The sequence below is a fragment of the Caloenas nicobarica genome, chromosome 25 (genome assembly GCF_036013445.1).
Source record: "Caloenas nicobarica isolate bCalNic1 chromosome 25, bCalNic1.hap1, whole genome shotgun sequence".
Lineage (NCBI taxonomy): Eukaryota > Metazoa > Chordata > Aves > Columbiformes > Columbidae > Caloenas > Caloenas nicobarica.
In genome coordinates, this window is record NC_088269.1 from 1,908,346 (window position 1) to 1,930,573 (window position 22,228).

The 22,228-nt window shown below is 60.5% G+C and overlaps 3 protein-coding genes across 3 annotated transcripts; all 3 read right to left on the minus strand.

Moving 5' to 3' along the window:
- Nucleotides 1-757: 757 nt before the first annotated feature.
- On the minus strand, nt 758-5,286 carry SNRNP27 (small nuclear ribonucleoprotein U4/U6.U5 subunit 27). The gene is made up of 6 exons (XM_065651783.1): nt 5,205-5,286; nt 3,937-4,057; nt 3,696-3,808; nt 1,637-1,716; nt 1,490-1,554; nt 758-1,027 (listed from the first exon to the last, which is right to left on the minus strand). The coding sequence occupies exons 1-6, from the start codon at nt 5,239-5,241 to the stop codon at nt 973-975; spliced, it is 471 nt and encodes a 156-aa protein (XP_065507855.1). The 5' UTR covers nt 5,242-5,286; the 3' UTR covers nt 758-972.
- An 801-nt stretch (nt 5,287-6,087) lies between these two features.
- On the minus strand, nt 6,088-17,152 carry ADD2 (adducin 2). Its single transcript, XM_065651622.1, has 14 exons — nt 16,966-17,152; nt 16,025-16,163; nt 14,715-14,866; nt 12,727-12,807; nt 12,497-12,646; nt 12,271-12,414; nt 12,100-12,198; nt 10,847-11,023; nt 10,503-10,760; nt 9,908-10,027; nt 9,710-9,799; nt 9,468-9,624; nt 9,290-9,376; nt 6,088-8,523 (listed from the first exon to the last, which is right to left on the minus strand). The coding sequence occupies exons 1-14, from the start codon at nt 17,131-17,133 to the stop codon at nt 8,240-8,242; spliced, it is 2,106 nt and encodes a 701-aa protein (XP_065507694.1). The 5' UTR covers nt 17,134-17,152; the 3' UTR covers nt 6,088-8,239.
- A 576-nt stretch (nt 17,153-17,728) lies between these two features.
- On the minus strand, nt 17,729-21,210 carry FIGLA (folliculogenesis specific bHLH transcription factor). The gene is given in 6 exon segments (XM_065651636.1): nt 17,729-17,800; nt 18,504-18,687; nt 18,973-19,040; nt 19,042-19,128; nt 19,393-19,545; nt 20,986-21,210. Coding segments are annotated over 6 exon segments (789 nt in total).
- Nucleotides 21,211-22,228: the final 1,018 nt, after the last annotated feature.

A 22,228-nucleotide genomic window follows, 5' to 3' on the forward strand; every position in this document is an offset into this window, starting at 1 on the left:
GCTTCATCCGCGCCGCGCCCCATTGGGCGGCACGCCCTGCCACGCCTCTCGCCCTGACTCACTTCCTGCCCGGGCAGCCAATGGCGGAGCGGGGAGCCGAAAGGGGCGGGGCGTCAGCTCCAGCTGGCAACGCGGGCCCGACCGGGGGGGGGTTAAAGGGGAACCCGCGGAGCTGGGACCCCCCCAAGGGGACCGACCCACCTCCTTGCTGGGACCCCCCCGTTCTGGACAGGGAGCCCCCCCTTCCCCAAGGCCCCCCCAGGTCAGGGAGAACCCAGGGACCCCCCCACCAGGGTAAAGAGCACCCAAAACCCCACTCCCCCCCACCCCACAGCCCCCCCGGGGTGACAACCAGCAGGTGACAAGGGGTCCCCCAACCCGGTGACCTGGAGGGGGAAGAACCAGCCCCCATCCACCCCCCCATCACCTCCATTTCGACCCCAGGGCTTCCCTCACCCTCTGCGCCCTCCCCCCGCGGTGAGCAGCTGTTAATTAGCAAACCCTGTTAATTAGCAAAAGACAGAAGCAAAGAAGCAAGCGGACACCTCGCTGGTGGGAAACACCCAGCCCGGCCACCAAAAAAATAAGTAAAAAGAGTGGGGTTTTTGCAATAAAAGGTCCCAAATGGGCACAGCCACACATGGTTTAATTGATTTTATGAATTTCTGTGTATTTGTGTGATGTGGGAATTGGGGGGTTTGGGGCGGAAGGTCCTGGGTGAATAAAATAACAGGAAATAAAATAATAGGGAATAAAATAATAGGAAAAATATACACAGGGTTTTATTATAACGGGGAAACAAGAAAAATACAACGAAATGCCAGGGAGGATCAAACCCTGCAGAAAATTGTACAAACAAAAATAAATCGAAGATCCGGTGACTCGTACCCGCTCGGGGGGGTTGCTGGGGATGACCCCAATTTGTCCGGGATCCGGTCTCAGGGCGGCCGCAGGATCCCGGGGGATCCCCCATCAGGCGATGAAATCCAGGGGCCGGTTGAATCCTCCTTTGCGGTTCATGTACTGCCTGTGGGGGGGGAACTGGATCAACCCCCCAAAATACCCAAAACCCCCCGAGAAAACCCAATTCCCTGCGGATTCACATCAACTGGCGGCATCTTGAGGGGTTCAGGGACCCCGGTGCTGGAGCCAGAGCCCGTCTGGGCTGAAGGCTCAAATTTTCATCAAAAAAGGAGCTTAATTAACAAACTGAGTGGGTTTTTTTTTTTAAATTAACAGGCAAATGGTGTTTTTTAGGCAGTGTCCCATCTACACACCCCAGCTCTTCCACTCCTCATCTAATTTCACCATTTCCAGGAGAAAACCGAGGCCTCTCACATCTTTTTGACAAAAAAAAACACCCAAATTTTGCTTTTTCCCCAAGGCCCACGAAGCCGGATCGTCCCCGTGGCTGCAGAGTTTCCTCCGCACCACGTTATCTCATCACAAAAATTCTCTTTTTATCAGAAGAAAAGGGCCGGGCACAAACCTGTACTTCCTCTTCTGGGACACGTTGATGGCGTAGGCGTTAGCGGCGCCGTCCACCTTCTTCCCCTGAAAGACAAAAAAGGGTCTCAAAACTCAGCGGATCGTCCCCAAAAAGGGGCACGGCTGTGGGAGGCCGAGCCACACTCACTTTGGTCGTGTCGAAGGAGGCGAATCCCATCGTCTTCATCATCTCGATCTCCTCCTCCGTCTTGCCCTGCAAATCCTCCTCTGCCGTGGCAAGAAAATAAAGAGGGTGATAAAAGGAGATGTTGAGATTTGCCAAAAATATTTTAACAAGCCCCTGGGTGTCCCTGGGACACAGGAAGTGGCAGAAGGACCTGGGACCATGGGGTGGCACACGGGGGCATGGGACATAGCAGAAGGACCTGGGACACATGAGGTGGCACCTGGAGTGGCACATGAAGGCACAGGAGGTGGTAGAAGGACTTGGGACACCCCAATTGGCTTTGGGGTGCTGGAAGTGACAACAGGAGCTGGGACACACAGGGTGGTTTTGGGGTCACAGGAGGTGGCAGAAGGAGCTGGGACATGCCAGGTGGCACATGGGGTGGCTTTTTGGGTGCAGGAGGTGACAGAAGGAGCTGAGACACCCCGGGTGGCACATGAGGTGGCTTTGGGGCTGCTAGAGGTGATAGAAGGACCTGGGACATACCAGGTGGCACATGGGGTGGTTTTGGGGACACAGGAGGTGGCAGAAGCACTGGGGACACGTGAGGTGGCACCTGGGGTGGCACATGAAGACACAGGAGGTGGCAGAAGGACTTGGGACGCCCCAAGTGGCTTTAGAGACACGGGAGGAGGCAGAAGGACCTGGGACACATGAGTTGGCACACGGGGTGGCTTTGGGTACACAGGAGGAGGCAAAAGGACCTGGGACACATGAGGTGGCACACAGGGTGGCTTTGGGGACACAAGAGGTGGCAGAAGGACCTGGTACAGACCAGGTGGCTTTAGGGGGGTCACAGGAAGTGGCAGAAGGACCTGGGACACGAGGTGGCACATGGGGGCATGGGACGTAGCAGAACAACCTGGGACACTCCAGGTGGCTTTGGGGACACAGGAGGTGGCAGAAGGACCTGGGACGTGCCAGGTGGCACATGGGGTGGCTTTGGGGACACAGGAGTTGGCAGAAGCACTGGGGACACATGAGGTGGCAACTGGGGTGGCACATGAAGACACAGGAGGTGGCAGAAGGACCTGGTACAGCCCAGGTGGCTTTAAGGGGGTCACAGGAGGTGGCAGAAGGACCTGGGACACGCCAGGTGGCACATGGGGTGGCTTTTTGGGTGCAGGAGGTGACAGAAGGAGCTGAGACACCCCGGGTGGCACACAAGGTGGCTTTGGGGCTGCTAGAGGTGATAGAAGGACCTGGGACATGCCAGGTGGCACATGGGGTGGCTTTGGGGACACAGGAGGTGGCAGAAGCACTCAGGACACGAGATGGCACCTGGGGTGGCACATGAAGATACAGGAGGTGGCAGAAAGACCTGTGACATCCCAAGTAGCTTTGGGGACACAGGAGGAGGCAGAAGGAGCTGGGACACATGAGGTGGCACACGCAGTGGCTTTGGGGACACAGGAAGAGGCAGAAGGAGCTGGGACACCCCAGGTGGCTTTGGGGTTGGGGCAGTTGGGGTTGTTTTGGGGGATTTGGGCTTTTTAGGGGGTCTTAAGAGGTTTGGGGAGTTTTGGGAGGTTTTTTTAGAGGGTTTGGGTTGGTGGGGGTTTTAGGGGGAGTTGGGGTTTTTCAGGGGTCGGGGGGGTTCTTTAGTGGGTTGGGATTTTGGGAGACATGGGGGCCTCAGGGGGTTTAGCAGGGGTTGGGTTTTTTTGGGAGGGGTTTCTGGGGGACTTGGGGGGTTAAGCGGTTACCAGGATTTTTGGGGACTGGGGGTTTTGGAGTTGGGGGAGTTGGAAGGGTTTGGAGTTATTTGGGTGGGGGGCTAGGGGCAGTTGGGGTTATTGGGGGGGTTGGGTGGCTTTTGAGGGGGTCTTGAGGGGTTTGAGGGGGAGTTACGGGAGAGTTTTTGAAAGGTTTGGGGTTTTGGGGGAGTTGAAGGTGTTTTGGGGGGTTGAGGGTTTTGGGGGGGGTTGGGAAGTTTATCAGAGGGTTTGGGGGAGTTTGAGGGGTTTTTTTGGGGGGTGGGGAACTCAAGATGAACTTAGGGAGGAAAATCCCCCCTCACCTGTGATCTGTCGCTCTTTGCCTTTGGAATCCTTAATCTCCTTCTTCTCCTCGTCCCGTCGCTCCTTCAGCCGCGGCGGGGAGGACGAACTCGATCGGTGCCGTCTCGGCGACCTGACGGTAAAAACGTGGGGCAGTTTGTGCCCTTCTGGCTCTGCCGTCACCTCAGACGGTGTGACGGCGTTAACGAGTCCCCAAAATTGCCTACCCCCCGATCCCATCCCGGTGTCTGTGCCACTCACCTGGATCGCCGCCGGTGCGGGGAGCGTGAGCGGCTCCTCCTCCGGTCCCTGTCCCGGGAGCGCGATCGCTCCCGGCGCCGCCTCTCCCGCTCCCGGGAGGTCGAGCGCGATCGCCGGCGCTCTGCTCGGGGAGACAAAGCGCCGGGTTAGCGGCCCCGTCCTCACAGCCCTTTGGCACAGAAAATCCCACCCGCGCTGTGACAGCCGAGTCACGGGATTGGGTTGGAAGGGACTTTTTGAGGTCATCGATGACCTCAATGAGCAGGGAAATCTTCACCAGCTCAGGTTGCTCAGAGCCCCGTCCAGCCTGGCCTGGGATGCCTCCAGGGATGGTTCATCCACCACCTCTCTGGATACCTGGGCCAAGCTCTCACCACCCTCAGGGGCCGCAATTTATTGAATTTCTTCTTTTGATGCAGCCTTCTGGGCTTCAATTCAGAGAGAAGGGTGTTCTGGGGACCTTATGCCTCCTCTCCTGCCCCCTCACCGCGATCCCTCCAGGATGGGCACAAAGATCCCCCGAGCACCCACAGAAATGGGAAGAGAGGCAGGAAAATACCTCTGACTGGGAGTGGGGCGAGTAACCTGTTGGCAGATCAGTCCCTGAAGAGCTGATGTGGGTACAGGGGGATGGGAGCCCATGTGCGGGAGGAGGAATCACAGAATCATTTTGGTTGAAAAAGCCCCTTGAGCTCACAAAGTCCACCCATAACCCACCCCCGGCACTGCCCCCTGTCCCTGAGAACCTCATCTCCGTCTGTCCAACCCCTCCAGGGATGGTGACTCCACCACTGCCCTGGGCAGCCTGTTCCAATGCCCCACAGCCCTTTGGGGAAGAAATTGTTCCCCAGATCCAACCTCAACCTCCCCAGGCGCAACTTGAGGCCGTTTCCTCTGGTCCTGGCGCTTGTTCCTGGGGAGCAGAGCCCGACCCCCCCTGGCTCCAAGCTCCTTTCAGGCAGGTCAGAGATCAGAAGGTCTCTCCTCAGCTCCTGTTCTCCAGCTGAACCCCCAGCTCCCTCAGCCGCTCCCATCACACTTGTGCTCCAGCCCCTTCCCCAGCTCCGTTCCCTTCTCTCAACTCGCTCCAGCACCTCAAGGCCTTTCATGAGGTGATCCCGCCACCCGTGGGGCCGCCGTTTCGAGCCCTGAGGTGAAGGTCTGTCCCTCCTCCCGGGTGTGACCCTCCGCGGCCCCGGTGCCTCCCCCCGCTCCGCCAGCCCCGTCCCCCCGGGCTGTCCCGGGTGTCCCGTCCCGTCCCTCCTCACCCCGCCTCGGCGGTGACCGGGACCGGCTGCGGCCCATGGCCGCCCCTCAGCGCCCGCACTTCCGGCCGCGCGGCCCCTCGCGCTCCGCACTTCCGGCCCCCCCGCCCTCTCTCCCCTTCCCCTCCCGGCCCCGGCGCCATCGCGATTTGGTTCCGCAGCGAACACGGGCCGGGGGCGGCTGAATCCCGCCCCGTGACCCCCAGCACGGCCCGGGCCGCAGCGAGGCTCCGGTACCCGTGCCCGGGCTCAGCCCCGAGCCCAGGGCCGGTCCCAGGCCCAGCCCGGGCTCAGCCCCTGGCTCAGTCCCAGGCTCAGCTTCAGCCCCAGCCCCTGGCCCAGGACCAGGCTCAGCACCAGCCCCAGGCCCAGCTTAAGGCCCAACCCCAGCCCCTGTTCCAGGCCCAGGATCAGCCTCAGGCCCAGGCTCAACCCCAGCCCCAGTTTTAGGCCCAGGTTCAGCCCCAAGCTCAGCCCCAGCCTCAGGCCCAGGCTCAGCCTGAGCCCCAACCCCAGTCCTGGTCCCAGCCCCTGGCCTGGATTCAGCCTTAATCTCAGGCCCAGCCTCAGTCCCAGGCCCAGTCTCAGGCCCAGGTTCCAGCCCCTGGCCCAGGCTCAGCCTGAGCCCCAACCCCAGTCCCAGCCCATGGCCCAGGCTCAGCCCCAATCTCATCCCCAGCCCCAGGCAGCCCGCGCCACTCCTCACCCCTCACCGCACACCGCTGCCGGGTGCCAAACTCGGGTTTATTTACACACAGGATTCTCCAGCGCCCGTTGTCACCCCCGCGGTCCCCTCAGCCCCACCAGCCGCAGCCCCGGGGCGGCAGAACCTCCTGGTCCCGCTCCGCGGGGGTTCGGCGGCCGCCCCCTCGCCAGGGCCCTCCAAACAGGCACCAAGTCCCGGTGAACTCCCTGCAGCATGAAGGTGGAAATCCAGCTGCTCTTGTTTCCAGACACAGAGAGCGATGAGCGCTGGGGCGGCAGATCCGCAATTCCCAGGGCCACGTCCCCGTTTCTCCGCGGAAAACCCAAAAAGGGTCGAGAAGCAGCAGCAAGCGGCATCCTGCCTGCGAACAGCGGGTGAAACGCTGGCCGGGGAGAGGGGGATGGTGATCCGGAGTCACTTGGGTGCCTGAAAAATGGGGGAGCCACAGCATCGGTGTGACCGCTCATCTCTTTTTTTCTAGCCAAGCGTCAAGGACTCGCGTCACCGCGGCTGTTTGCACCTTCCTCCCTGCACCTGCACCGGTTTCTCCGCTTCCCTGCACCGTAAGAGATGCCAAATGCACCCTGAACTTCCACAGGGGGGAAATAAATCCCCATCTCCTCCGCAAAGCCCCCGTTCCTCGGGGTCACCAAACCCCTGGGGACAGACCCTGGGGACAAAGGCAGCGCTGGCCGGGCCGGTGGGGCGTGCGGCAGTGTTGGAATTCAGGGAATTGCCCCAGGAACGACCGTGCCACGTTGCAGCCGCCGCTGTGGGGGCTTTCCCGGCTTGGGTTGCAAGGGGGGATGGGGAGGTGACAAAAATGGCCCTGAAAAGCCTGAAAATCCGTGGCAGTAAACAGCGGCCCACGGGAAGCGGGTGCAGAGCTGCGGCTTGGAGGCTGGACGGACACGGAACGCGGGCAGGAGCGGGGGCTGGTGGTGAGTTTGGGGGCTCAGGGTCCCCCCAGGCGTTGCGGGAGGGCGATGGGGAATTGGAGCTCGGGGGGGGACATCAGGCAGGTCAAACATTCCCCCCAAAAACTGGGCTCAGGTGGGCCCTGGGGCTCCAGGGAGACCCCAGCCAGGTGTGGATTTGTGCGATTTTTAACAACTACTGACATTTTAACTTTTTGATGCAGAATTTGCCTGGCATGCTCCAAATCGCAGCCCCCGCAAGGAAACCAGCCTGTGTCTGCAAACCTCCTCCCTTCGACCCGCAGCCGCCTGCACCCCCTTTCCCTGCCTGCATCCCGTGTTCTCGCTGCCCCCAAAGCTGGCGCCCAGCCCATGGCCTTTCTACTTTTCCAGATGGGAAAACAAAAGCCAAGAGGCTTCGAAAACACGGGGGTAGCATGTGAGAAAATCATATTTGAGGTGAGGGAACCCCAAGCCCTCAGGGAGAGGTTCTGGGGGACCCCCATGGGAAGGTTTGGGGCCAGCACCCCAGGATGGCAAACCCATTGGTTTAGTCCCCCAAATACCAGTGCTGGGGTGGCCGTGGGGCAAATCGGTGTCACTGGGAGGTTGTAACGATGGCTTTGTCGCCGTTTGGAGGATTTTAAACACGTGCTGGGGATCCAGTGCTGGGGAAAAGCCGTGATCCGGTGTCGTGGTGGTGGGATGGGGGTGCGGTGGTGGCAGTGCCTGGCGTGAGTTGGCAGCATGTGTTTGTCCCGAAGTAGCACTTAGTGAGTGGAGTTTTGCTTAGTTTTAAATAACACAAAAACTTCCCAGAGAGGCTCTTTGCTTCTCCCTTCCCAGGTGCGGTGCGTGCGGTGCGGCACGAGCTGTCCCAAATCCTGCTCGTCCTGTGAATGTGTGAGATGGTGGCATCGGGAGAAGGGGACAAAATGGCTCTCTGGCCTGGGGACAGGACGGTGACAATCCGGGAAGGAAAAGCGCCCAGGACATGATCCTCCCGCTCGATCCCATTTCCCTGCAGCAGCCAACAGTTTTCCCTGGGGTGAAGCCAGCGCCATTGCAGCAGAGCTTGAAACAGGAGGAAAAAAAAAATAACAACAAAACCACCTTTTTCTTCCTCAAACCAAGCAATCCGAGCTGCGCCTTGCGTTTCTCAAGGGATCTGCAAGCGGCGGGTGGGGAAAGAATCAAACTCTCAGCCCGGGTGTGGGAGAGGGAGAGGAGGGAGGTGACAGCGGCAAACGGGGCCACGATCTTCTCGTGAGCTCGGTGACGGCCGCCAGAAGCGGGTGACAAGGGACGAGGTGCCTCATGCCCAGCACACGACGCGTCCCCGGGGTGTGGGGCTGTGGCTCGGCCAGACGCCTGACGCAGGAGCTGTCCCTCCGTGCACGAGGCCTCGCGGAGCCTCAAGCTTCGATCTTTTCCTTCTTTTTGCCTTTTTTCAGGAAAGACGGGGTCCGGAATTTCTTCTTCTTCTTGGAGGGTGATTTGGAGGGTGACCCTTCGGGGGAGACGGGGCTGCTGGTCACCGTCTCCTTCTCTTTGGGGGTCTCCGTGTCGGTGCTGGGGGGGGCGGTCGGCTGCCCCCCACCTTTGCTCTCCTCGGTGCTCTGTTCCTCGTCCTTCCCGTTCACGGCTGGCGGCTCCTCGGTGTCACCCGGCGCTTGGCCACCGTCCACCTTCTTGTCACCTTGGCAAGGGGACAGGGGAGCGGTGACACTGGGGCTGGCGCTGGAGGTTTAAACCCCCGCCAAGGTGCTGGTTTGACCCGGGCAGGAGGAGAAAACGCCAGGACTTGTCCCCCTCCTGCCGCGGGCACCGCGTTCCTGAGCACCCCCCGTCCCCGCGGAACGAGTGGCGGTGGGATGAGAGCGGGACGGGGCAGCAGGGGCAAAGAAAAGCGGTTGGCAAAGAAAACGAGGCGACACGAGGGGTTTCCTGCTGTGACCCGGGACAGGGAGCGGGGACACCCCAGCGCAGTGGCCGCGTCCCTCGTCCCGGCCTCTCCGTACTTACTACGGTGACAAGGACTCAGAGGGGACTCCTGGGGCCAAAGCCACGCGTGGAGGGGAGAGACAGGGAGACGTTGTGGAGACAGACAGACAGACACCATGAGACACGATGAAAAGCCAGAAGCCACGCGCACCCGCCCACCCCCCAGACCCGCCGCGCTTTGGGGAGTGACAAATTTGCACTTTGGGGTGTATAACAACGGGAACGTCGCACTCCCGGTGCGGTGGGACAGGGGTGTCCCCTGCCAAAGCCACCGGTGGACGCTTGTGTCCCACTGGGATGTTCACGCCAAGCGGTGGCTTCGGTGCCTTTGTGGTGCGAACCCCCATTGGCACGGGGACCCCCCGGGGAGCAGAGGGACACAAAGAGGTGACATTTCTCTATATTTCAGTGGGTTTGGTGCCGCAGCCCCTTCTCTTTGTCCCCGGGGGTGACACACTCACCCTCCGAGGGCTCCGCAGGCGGCGGGGCGGCCGGGGGCGATTTGGGGGGCGTAACGGGGGTGTCCTCCGCTGCCACGTCCTTGTCACCTGCCGGCAGAGACACGTGCTGGCCCTGGGGTCTGCGGGGCACTCCCCAAGTGGGAAATTTGGGGTGAGGGCCCCCCCATTCCCCTCCTACCCTGCAGGCCCAGCTTTTTCCGCTCCACCTCGCGCTTGTACTCCTCCAGCTCCTGGTCCGTCAGCTGGCTGAAGGGGTTGGGGGGCTCCGGCTCGGGGGGTCCCTCCTCCCGCGATGCCTCTTTGGCCGCTGTGTCCCCCAGGTGACTCTCTGTGGACTGAAACAGCCCCCCCCGGTGTGGTGTCACCCCACTGTGTGCTGTGGTGCCGGGTGGCCGGGCTGGGGGTGCGGGGGGCACGTACGGGGCTGCGGCTGCTCTCGGCGATGACGCTGGCCAGGACCTGCGACTGCGGCCCCGCCGACTTCACCTCCTGCCGGTTTTGCTCCCGGATCTGGGGGGGCGAGATGGGAGGGGAGGACGGAGAAAATCCCCCCAGGCCCCGGGGTCTGCAGGGACCCAGTGTCCGAACGCCGTGGGGGTTTTGGGGATGGGACCGGACCTTGTTCCGCATCTCCAGCACCTCCTGCGGGTCCGTGTAGAGGGGCACGAACTGGTTGGGGTTCTCGATGCGGATGGGGGTCCCACTGCTGCCTTTCTCCACCTCGTCTGCTTTCAGCCACTGCGTGTCGCAGAGAAAACCCCCATAAATACATGTTGTGGGGAGAGGAGATCCCGATGAATGTGTGTTATATAGAGGGGAGACCCCAATAAATGTGTGTTACATGGAGGGAAGATCCCGATAAATGTGTGTTACATAGAGGGAGACCCCAATAATGTGTGTTACATGGAGGGAGACCCCAATAATGTGTGTTACATGGAGGGGAGACCCAAATAAAGCCCATGGTGCTCAGCCCCCTGGGCTGGAGCGGTGGGAATTTAAAAGAAATATTATTATTAGGTTGGGAATAAAGGAAGGAAGCAAACTTGTGTTCAATAAATGCGCTGAACAAAGCGTTTTGCTGTTCTGGATCATCCCCGGATGTCGCTGCACCTAATTTTGGTGGGCTCAAGAATATCCTGCACATCCACCCTTTGGTATCCAAAATTCCCCGAGCCAAACCCCTTCCCAAACAGACCCCTGGGACGGCCCTCACTGTTGTCTTGGTCCTCTGGCTGCCGGCGCTGCCCTGCGGCTCCTCGGCCACGTTGACCCTCAGGTAGGTGTTGGGAGTGTTGAGCCACCGCGTCTTCTCCTTCTGCTGCTTCTGCGCGTGCTGCCGCAGCGCGGGCATCGGCGCCGGCTCCTCCTCGAACACAAAGGCCGTCACGGTGGCGGGGATCAGCACGTCGCTCTTGGGTTTGCTCTTCTCTTGCACGAAGGGGTAGCGGTAGGTGTAGCCCGTGCGGTAACCCTGGGAAGGCAGAGAGTGCCCAGGGTAAAAAAAAAAAAGAGGTTTTTGTGTATTTTGGGGAAAATCCCTGGGGTTTTGGTGCTCACCAGGTTGTCCAGCATCCTCATCAGGGCTTCAAACTCGTGCTCGCCCAGGCGGCTCTTCTGCATGGGTCCAAAGGTGCTGCCGGCCCAGCGCACCGAGCCCACCTCGTGCGGCCGGTGCTTGGCGCGCTCCAGCACGATCAGGTTCTCGGCGCCGCCCGCACTCGCCAGCGCCGACACCTGCACCGGGCCGGGGAGAAGCAACTGATGCAGCCAAATGGCCCCGGAGCTGCTCACGGCCCCGCTGGTGTGTCCTCTGCCGGGCACCGCACTGGCTGCAGAGACCTGGTGCAGCTCAGTGCACGGTCTCAGATCAATATATTGGCAGCAGAGACCTGGCACAGCTCAGTGCACAGTCTCAGATCAATGTATTGACAGCAGAGACCTGACACGGCTCAGCACATGCTCCTGGGGCACCACACTGGCAGCAAAGACCCAGCAGAGCTCCGTGCATGATCTCGGAGCAAAGTACCCCCCTCAGAGACCTGCAACAGCTCAGTGCATGGTCTCCCATCAATGCACTGGCCTCAGAGACCCGGCACAGCTCAGCATATGCTCCTGGGCAGCAAAGACCCAGCACAGCTCAGTGCAAGCTCCTGGGACACAGTGCTGGCAGCTGAGGCCGTATCCAGCTCGGTGCATGTCTCTGGTGTGCCACACTGGCAGCAGAGACCTGGCACAGCTCGGTGCAGGGTCTGAGATCGATGTATTGGCAGCAGAGACCTGGCACAGCTCGGTGCAGGGTCTGAGATCGATGTATTGGCAGCAAAGACCTGACACAGCTCGGTGCAGGGTCTGAGATCAATGTATTGGCAGCAGAGACCTGGCACAGCTCGGTGCAGGGTCTGAGATCGATGTATTGGCAGCAGAGACCTGGCACAGCTCGGTGCAGGGTCTGAGATCGATGTATTGGCAGCAGAGACCTGGCACAGCTCGGTGCAGGGTCTGAGATCAATGTATTGGCAGCAGAGACCTGGCACAGCTCGGTGCAGGGTCTGAGATCGATGTATTGGCAGCAAAGACCTGGCACAGCTCGGTGCAGGGTCTCAGATAAATGTCCTGGCAGCAGAGACCTGGCACAGCTCAGCGCCCAGTCTCAGATCAATGTCCTGTCACCAGAGACCTGTCCCAGCTCGGTGCAGCCCCTGGGACGCGGTGGTGGCAGCAGAGGCCGATTCCCAGCTTGGTGCTGATCCCCGGGAACCCCCCCAGCAGCTGAGCCCGTGCACAGCTCGTTGCACGCCCCGGGCGCTCACCTGGATCTCGCAGGCCGCCTGCAGATGGAAGATGCTGTAAAACGCCTCCTCGGCCGTGTCGCCCAGCGCCAGCGCCCCGTGGTTGCGCAGCACCAGGATCTGCGGCACCCAGCGTCAGCGGGACGAGGAGGGGACAGGGACACACACACACAAATGTCCCCATCCCCTCACCTTACAGGTGGGGCCGAGGGATTTCTGGAGCGCAACCCGATCGGCTTCATCCTCCACCTCCCCGCGGAAATCGAAGTAGGCGATGTCGCCCAGCAGCAGCGCGGGGCGGGAGATGGGCAGCAGCCCACAGCGCATGGCCGACACCTGCGGCGGGACGTATGACACCCCCCAGCCTGAAAAACACACACACACCCCCCAAAAAAAACCCCCTTTCCCCCCGTCTTACGGCGGCGGTGGCCGGTGTGTGCAGGTGGACGATGCAGCGGGCGTCGGGCCGCGCGGCGTAGATGGCAGCGTGGAGGCCAAAGCTGCGGGTGTCGGGGGAGAAGCCGGTGCTGCCTGGCTCCACCACGGCCCCCAGCACGTTCACCTTCACCTGGGGGGCCGGGGGGGTCAGAGCTGCGGGGTGTCCCCCCCCGGGGGTGTGTGTGGGTTTTTGGGGGGACAGGGGCTCACCAGGCTGGCCGCTGTCACCTCGCTGCACGCCAGTCCCTGCGGGGCCACCAAGAAATGCTCCTGCTCCTTGCTGACCCGCAGCTGCGCCGGGGGGCGGGGAGGGGGGAGCAGAAATAGAGAATAAATACATGAGAAAACCCACACAACCCCCAGCCCTGAAAACCCACCCCCTTCCCAAAGCTCCCCCCAAAAAAACAACCTTCAGAAAAACTCCTCTCTCCAACAATTCCCCCCCCATAAAACAGCACGCCCCCAAGATACTCCAACCCCCCCAAACAAGCACAACCCCTTCAACCCCCCCATAACAGCTCCAGCCAAAAAATTCCCAAAACCCCCAACACCCCCAAAACAACCCCAACCACCCCAAAACAACCCCAATCCCCCAAAAAACCCCAATCCCCCCAAAACCGCCACAACTCCACCCAAAGAACCTCCAACCCCCACAAACCCCCAAACCTCCCCAAAATAACCACCCCCCAAAACTCTAACACCCCCAAACCCTCAACTCCCCCCAAAGCCTCCAGCTCCCCTAAATCCCCCCCAACCAACCCCAAAATTCCCTCAAACCCCCCCAAAAGAACCCACCCCACAAACCCTCCACCCCCACCAAAACAACTCCAACCCCCCCCCAAAAACCCCAAACCCCCCAAAAGCCCCTAAAAAAACCTCACCCCCTGCAAAACCCCCCAAAACGTCCCAAAACCGACCCCCCCCAATCCCCCCAAACTCCCCTTGAAACCTGCAAAAACCTCTCCCCCCAAAAAACCCAACCAACCCCTGCTACCCCCCAGCCCCCCATGTACCCCAAAAAACCCAACTCTCCCCTAAAAGCCTCAGCCCCCCAAATATCCCAAACCCTCCAAAAAACCCTCCCAAAACTCCCCCCACCAAAAACCACCTCAAGACCCCCTCAAAAGCTGCCGAATCCCTCAAAACAACACAAACTGCTCCTAAAACCCCAGTCCCTCCAGCTCCCCCAACAGCCCCAAAATCCCAATCCCCCCAACCCCGCTGAAAAGCCCCCAAACCTCCCACTCCCCCTCCAAAAAACCAACCCTTGCTAACTCCCCAACCCCCTCCAAACCCCCACATCTCCTACAAAACCCCTCAACCCCCCAAAAACCCCTCAAACTCCCCCAAACCCTCTAATAAACTTCCCAACCCCCCCCCCAAAAACCCTCAATCCCCAAAATACACCCTCAACTCCCTCAAAACTCCAAACTCTCAAAAAACTCCCCCATAACTCCCCCCCAAACCCCTCAAAAGCCACCCAACCCCCCCAATAACCCCAACTGCCCCTAAACGCCCCCAAATAACTCCAAACCCTTCCAACTCCCCCAACTCCAAAACCCCCAGTCCCTAAAAATCCTGGTAACCGCTTAACCCCCCAAGTCCCCCAGAAACCCCTCCCAAAAAAACCCAACCCCTGCTAAACCCCCTGAGACCCCCATGTCTCCCAAAACCCCAGCCCCCCAAAGAACCCCCCCAAGCCTCTGAAAAACCCCAACTCCCCCCAAAACCCCCACCAACCCAAACCCTCTATAAAAACCTCCCAAAACTCCCCAAACCTCTTAAGACCCCCTAAAAAGCCCCAACCCCCCAAACCACCCCAACTGCCCCCAACCCCAAAACTCCCACCCCCCAAAACCTAATCCCCCCAAACCCCAACTGCCCCAGAAAACCCCCAAAACCTCCCACCCCCTCCAAAAAACCAACCCCTGTAAACTCCCCAACCCCCCCAAAACCCCAATTCCCCCCAAAAGCCCTCACTCCCCGAAAAATACCTTCTAAAAACCCCCCAACTCCCCCAAAACCCTCACCCCCCCAACTCCTCAACACCCCCTGACCCTCTAAAAAACCCTCCCAAAACTCCCCAAAAAACCCCTCAAGACCACCTCAAAAGCCCCCAAACCTTCCCAAACAACCCCAACTGCCCCCAGGCCCCCAAACTTCCCCGAAGCCCCCCCCGAGGGCCCCCCGGTGCTCACGGTGACGGCCGCGTGTCCCAGCTGGGCCCACCCGTACAGGTCCAGCAGCCGGTGCAGAGCCCCCACCTTGCAGCGCATCAGCCGCTCCCCCCGCGCCAGCGCCGGCCCCTCCGCCCCGTGCAGGTCGTTGATGGGGGTCACGGCCACCAGCCCTGGGGACAGGACACCCCCCCGGTCACCGGGAACCCCCCCCCAAAATACAGGTGTTCCCCAGGGATGGGGAGTGGAGGGTTGTGGAGGTGACACCCAAGGGTTGGGTGGTCCCCAAGGTTTTGGTACCTCAAAAGTTTGGTGGCCTTGAAGTTCTGGTGACTCCAAGGTTTTGGTGGCCCCAAAGGTTTGGTGGCCCCAAAGGTTTTGGTGGCATCAAAGGTTTGGTGACCCCAAGGTTTTGGTGGTCCCAAAGGCTTGCTGGCTACAAAAGTTCTGGTGACCTTAAGGTTTTGGTGGCCCCAAAGGTTTGGTGGCCCCAAAGGTTTTGGTGGCCCCAAAGGTTTTGGTTGGCCCCAAACGTTTGGTGGCTTCAAAGGCTTGGTGACCCCAAGGCTTTGATGGTCCCAAAGGTTTGGTGGCTCCAAAGGTATGGTGGCCCCAAGGTTTTGGGTGTCCCAAAGGCTTGCTGGCCACAAAGGTTTGGTGGCCCCAAATGTTTGATTGTCCCCAAGGTTTGGTGGCCCCAAGGCTTTGGTTGTCCCAAAGGTCTGGTGGCTCCAAAGGTTTGGTGAATCCAAGGTTTTGGTGGCCCCAAAGGCTTGCTGGCCACAAAAGTTTGGTGGCCTCAAACGTTTGGTTGTCCCAAGGCTTTGGTGGTCCCTGAGGTTTGGTGGGCCCCAAGGATTGGTGGCCCAAACAATTTGGTGGCCCCAAAGGTTTGCTGGCCCCAGTGATTTGGTGGCCCCAAAGGTTTTGTTGTCTCCAAGGTTTTGGTGATCCCCAAGGACTGGTGGTCCCCAAGGTTTGGTGGTCCCCAAGGTTTGGTGGTCCCCAAGGTTTTGGTGGTCCCCAAGGTTTTGGTGGTCCTCAAGGCTTTAGTGGTCCTCAAGGTTTTGGTGGGCCCTGAGGTTGAGTGGTCATGAAGGTTTGGTGGTCTCCAAGGTTTCGGAGGTGCTGGGTGGGGGAGCAGGGTGACCCCACTCTGTCCCCATGGTCCCCCATCCCCTCTCCCCTCACCCTCTCCTACCAAAACCAGGAACAACGGGGCCTGGATGATGTTTTCTCACCTACAACCCCAGAAATTCAGAAAAACTCTCCAGAATTTCACCAAACGGTTCCATTTTCCCCCCAAAAGCCCCTGGTGGGCATGGCCGTACCGAGGGGGGAGGTGGGGAGGGTGGCGGGGGACGTGGTGGCCATGAAGTCGGCGATCTGCCGCAGGGCCCAGACGTGGGACGAGTTGTTCCCCTTCGTCATCTGCTCCTGGATGAGGCTCTCCAGCTCCTCCCTGAAAGACTGTGACACGCGGCCCCCCCGCTGTCACCTCCCGGGGAAGGGACGCAGTGACCCAACAGGGACCGTCTGGTGGCATCGGGGTAGGGACATTGCTGGGTTGGTGGCGGCAGCATCACCAGCTTGGTGGAAGTGTCGCCGCTGTCTTGGTGGCACGGTGATGGTGGCACCACCAGCTTGGTGGCAGCAACAGCACTGGCTTGTCCCCAACCCCATCCCTCTTGTCCCCAACCCATCCCTCCTGCCCCCAGCCTGGGGACATCACCAGCTTGGTGGCACCACTGGCTTGGTGTCAACAACACCAGCTTGGTGGCATGGTGGCAGTGGTGGCACCGGCAACGCAGTGACAGCAGCACCATGGGCTTGGTGGCAGTGACACCCACAGCTTGGTGGCACAGCTGTGACAGCAGCACCACCAGATGAGTGGGGACGTGCCCTGAGCCGACATGTGGTGGCATTTGGGACAGGAAGGATGGGGTTGGGGACAGGACAGATGGGTTGGGGACAGGAGGGACAGGGTTGGGGACAAGGGGACCGGGCTGGGGACAGGAGGGAAGGGTTTGGAACAGGGCGGGCAGGTTGGGGACAGGACAGATGGGTTGGGGACAGGAGGGATGGGATTGGGGACAAGAGGGATGGGGTTGGGGACAGGGGGGCAGGTTGGGGACAGGAGACGTGTTGGGGACAAGAGGAATTGGGTTGGAGACGGGAGGGAAGGTTTGGGGACGGGGGGCAGGTTGGGGACAGGACAGATGGGTTGAGGACAAGGGGACAAGTTTGGGGACAGGGGCCGGGGGCTCCTCACCGGGCTCTGCAGGATCATTGTCACCCGCTTCCTCTGCTCGGTGACACCAACGTCCCCCCGCAGCTCATTCCGCGCCCGCAGGTCCCCGGGGGGGTCCTGGGCCGAGCCCCCTCCGTAGCGGGGCCCGGGGGGCTCAGGCAGGGGCTCGGGGCTGGCGGCCGCGCTCATCCTGCGGTGGGACGGACGGACAGACGGACAGACGGACAGTGTCATCCCCCCCCGCCACCCCCCCGCGATACAGATTGCGAAGAAACCACCAAAAATACCCGAATACGCCCCAGCTGCGGGCGCAGATAAGCCCCCCCCGCGGCCCCACCCTGGCCCACCCGTGTGACAGGTTGTCAGGCGGCAGCGGGGACACTGGGGGGTGCGGGGTGTCCCCCCCCACCCCGGTAAGCCCAGCTGAGAACGGGCAGCTCAGTGCACTGATGGGAGCAGCGCCAGCGACACCCACCCCCCAAAACATGGCCGGGGCGGGGGTGCACAAGCTGGATCCGGTTATTCAAACCCAACCTGCTTCCCCAAATCCGGGGCGGGGGGGGGCACCTCCAGATCCTCCCCCCCAAATCCAGGAGATACCCCCCTACAGAGCTCCCTCCCATGTGTCGCCCCCAATTTTTGCTGCCCCGGGACGGACCTGGCTCGGGGGGGGGCGGGAGCCTTTTCCAGGCTGTATTCCCGGCGCGGGGGGGGGGTCCCACAGAGGGGAGGGCCCACAGATTGGGTGGGGAGGTCCCACGGTGCCCCCGGCCCAGGGGGAGCGTCAGGCGGCAGCGAGGTCCTGAGCATCGCGGGGGGAGAGCAGAGGGGTGTCCAGGGGCCCCCCCACATCGCTCTGTGCCGGACACCCCCCCCCCGAAAAGCTGCCCCCCCCCCCAGCATCCCCGGCCGCCTCCGCCCTCACCGCGCCCAGCGCCGCTGCGGCAGCCGCAGGGATGGCGGATGGGAATTAAAAAAAAAAAAAAAAAAAAAAAAAGGGATTTTTTTTTTTTTTTTTGGTGGGGGGAGTCGTATGCAGCATCGCACCCCCCAAGCATGGGCAGTGATGTGGGGGGGGGTCGGGTACCCACCGCCCTCGGAGGATAAAGGCCTTGGGTGGTGGGGGGGGAGATGATGCTCTGCACCCCCCCATATCTACATGCAGGCGGCTTGGGGGATGAGGCAAAAGCAGGAAAATGGGGGGGGCACCCAGATGGTCGTGTGTGTCCCCCCCTCCCAGCCCCCCCAAACCCTCCCCGCGGTGGGGGGGGGATGCTGCGGCCATCACCCACCTCCTCCTCCTCAGAGCATCCTGACAAAGGGCCGCCCCCCCGGCCCCCCCGCGCAGGTCCGGCTCCCGCCACGCCCCGCCTGGCCCCGCCCCCCGGGAGGGACCCCCCCCCCAAAATCACAGACACCCCCAAAGCCCGTTTGATTGCGAGATCCTTAATTGGGAATCGTGGGAAATAACCTGGCGGGGAGGGAGGGGGAAAGGAGCAGCACCGCTAATTGCTGATTACATCGGCACAGAGCAATTAATGACAGCGCGGGGTCCCCACCGCGGTTTGGGGGTGACACCCCCGGTTTGGGGACAGGGTGGGCGGTGCTGGTTTGGGGGTGACACCCCCGGTTTGGGGATCCGGGGCTGGATCCGACCCCGCGGCTCCAAAATTGGTGCTGGAATGTTGAACTTGGCCGTCACCCTCAGGACACCCCGGGTTTTCAGGGATTGGCAGGAAAAACCTGGAAAAAGTTAAAAACATTTAGAGGAAAAGAGGAGGGGAAAACGGGGGGGGAAAAAAGGCGGGGGGGGAAAACGGGGAAAAAAAAAGGGGGGGGAAATGGGGGGGAAAAAAAAGGGAGAGAAAAATGGGGAAAAAAAAAAAGAGGGGAGGAGAAAAAAAGAGAAAAAAATTTTGGGGGGGCTAAAAGCTGATTTGAAGCAACACCCTGGTCATGTTGACACAAACCACAAGCTCCCTGTGAGGCCCATGGTGCCCCCCCGCCCCCAGGGTGCACCCAACTCACCGGGTCCCCTCTGTCCTGCGGTGACCCCGGGCTGGGGGACAGGCCAGGGGGACCCCATGGGTTTGGGGGGGCACCGCCAGCCCAGGTCCCGGGTGTCCCCCCCGGGGGCCCCGCTCTGCTGTCACCCGGCTCCTGCTCAGCACCCACGTCCTGCCCCTGGGAATATGGGGAGAAACGGCAAAGGGGAATTAAAAATCACCCACATTGAGATTTTTTTTCTTTCCTGCCCATCTCTTTCTCCTCCTGCCCCTCAGCTGAGAAACGCCCCTCCCCAGAAAAATAATTCGATTCATTTTTAGTTTTAAAATGACCGGAAAAATGTCAAGCAAGAAAATCCAGCTCAGCCCCTCCCAACCCCATCCCAATATCAGAGGAGGGTTCAGGCTGGTGGGTCCCTGTTTTGGGGTGCCCCCCCCATACCTGGCAGCCCCCCGTGTCCTGCAGCACCCCCCGCAGCAGCTGGATGTACCGGGCAGCCGCGCGCAGCGTGTCGGCTTTGCTGGGCTTGCGGTCGCGGGGGACCAGGGGCACCAGCGCCTTCAGCCTCGCAAAGCCACTGTTCAGGTTCTTGATCTGCCGGAGGAGAGAAACCCGGCGGTTAAGCTGGGGCCCAGGAGTAAACCAGGGTCCTTCCAGCATTAAGCTGTGTTCCCGGGATTAAACAGGGGTCCCTTCAGCAGTAAACTGGTTCCCCAGGATAGAACCAGGGCCCCTCCAGCATTAAACCGGGTCCCCGCCAGCATTAAACTGGGATCCCAGGATAAAACCAGGGCCCCTCCAGCATTAAACTGGGATCCCAGGATAAAACCAGGGCCCCTCCAGCATTAAACTGGGGCCCCATCTTTAAAAATGGGTCCCCTCCAGCATTAAACTGGGACCCCACGATTAAATCAGGGCCCTTCCAGGATTAAACAGGGGTCCCTTCAGCATCAAACTGAGTCTCCAGGATAAAAGCAGGGCCCCTCCAGCATCAAACTGGGGCCCCATCTTTAAAACGGGTCCCTTCCAGCTTTAAACTGGGGCCTCTCCAACATTAAACCAGGTTCCCGCCAGCATTAAACTGGGACCCTAGGATTAAACCAGGGCCCTTCCAGCATTAAACTGGGTCCCCAGGGTAAAACCAGGACCCCTCCAGCACTAAACTGGGGCCTCTCCAGCATTAAACTGGGCCCCCGTCTTTAAAAGGGGTCCCCTCCAGCATTTAAGTGTGTCCCCAGGATTAAACCAGGGCCCCTCCAGCATTAAACTGGGGACCCCCAGGATTAAACTCTATTCCTGGGATTAAACATGGGCCCCTTCGGCATTAAAATGGACTCCCTCTAGGATTAAACTGTGTCCCCATTATTAATCCAGGGCCCCTCCAGGATTGAACTGGATCCTCAGCATTAAACCAGGACCCATCCAGGACTAAACCGTGTCCCCAGGATTAAACTGGTCCACCCTCAAGGATTAAATCGAGGCCCCCCACCCACGTTAAACTGGGTCTCCACCATTAAACCAGGCCTCCCCCAGGATAAAACTGGGACCTCTCCAGCATTAAACTGAGTCCCCAGGACTAAACCAGGGCCCCTCAGGATTAAACTGAGTCCCCAGGATTAAACAGGGGCCCACTCAGCATTAAACTGAGACCCCTCCAGGATTAGACTGTGTCCCCAGCATTAAACTGGGTCCCCAGGATTAAAGCAGGGCCTCTCCAGCATTAAACTGTGTCCCTGAGACTAAACTGGCCCCCCTCAGGATTGAACTGTGTCCCCAGGTTTAAACCAGGCCCCCAGGATTAAACTGGGCTCTCTAGGACCAACCCAGGGGCCCCCCAAATGCAGGGCCCCCCATAACTTGCTGCCAAGCGACCTCAGGGTGACACTGCTGGGCGTCCCCAACTCGAGGCGACCCCGAGTGCCACCACCGCGAGACATTTACCCGCAGCCTCCCGCGATTTGCACCCAGCCCCGTGCGATTTGGTGGTTTAGGGGGTGGGTTTTTTTGGTTGGGTTTTTTCTGAGGTGCCCTCACCCTCTCGCGCTCCTTGGCGTTGGCCGCTCGCCGTCGCTCCAGCACCTCGGCGGGGTCCCCGGTGGGCTCGTAGCCCCCGGCCGGGCCCCTGCGCAGGCGGGCGATGGCGGCGGCGCGGGGCAGGGGGCCGTGGCGCTGCCGCAGCACCAGCTCCAGCACCTCGGGGGCCGGCGTGGGCAGCAGGACCCCCCCCGGCTGCCCCCCAACTCCGCTGGGCTCCCCCATCCCCGGGGAAAAGACAGATCCCACACCCCAGGCTTAACTCTCCCAAACCCAAAGGAAATGCCTAAAAAAGAGCCTTAAATACCCCAGGAGCCCAACGAGCTGCAGGTGCGGCCCAGCTGGGCTAACGAAGGGGTGGGGGCTCGGCCGTGCCTCAGTTTCCCCACTCAGCGGCTGCGCCTGCAGATGCCGCTGGCCGCAACACCTTGACCCAAAAAGGGACCCAAAATTGTCCCCTGGGGGACCCTGGCAGGGGACGAGGCCTGACTGGGGATGGGCAGCGGCGTTGTCCCGCAGGGAGAAACAGGGGTTTGGTTGGGGCCTTCATGTGTCCCTAAAAGCGCAGGGAACTCTTTTGGGTGAGGGAAATGGAAATATGAGGGTATATTATAATAACGGCGAGGGCTGTTTCGGTAGATGGCAGTGTTAGTCCCTGCAACGCTGAAACCTCGGCGTGGCCGGAAAAATGGGAAAATTCTCCTTTTCTCCACCAAAACTGTGGCCAGAAAGGGGGAAAATTCCCCTTTTGCCACCAAAACTGTGGCCAGAAAGGGGGAAAATTCCCCTTTTGCCACTAGAACTGTGGCCAGAAAGGGGGAAAATTCCCCTTTTGCCACTAGAACTGTGGCCAGAAAAGGGGAAAATTCCCCTTTTGCCACTAGAACTGTGGCCAGAAAAGGGGAAAATCCTCCTTTTCTCCACCGAAACTGTGGCCAGAAAAGGGGGAAAATTCCCATTTTCCTCAACAAAACTGTGGCCGGTTCTCACCCTGGCTTATTCACCATGGGGGGAACTTCTTCCCAGTTTCCCCCCCCCAGTGCTTTTGGGGAGAAAAGCCCCCGAAGGCAGCTTTTTGGGGGGTTTAGGGGCTGTCAGTGGGGAGCAGGTGCCCTGCAAGGTGCGGGGGGTTGACTGTGTTCCCCATGCAGGGCTGTGGCTGCCGTGCCTCAGTTTCCCCAAACCTGAAAGCACCTGGGGGGGTGCTGAAAATCATCCCTGGGCTGCACCAAGGTCCTGCCAT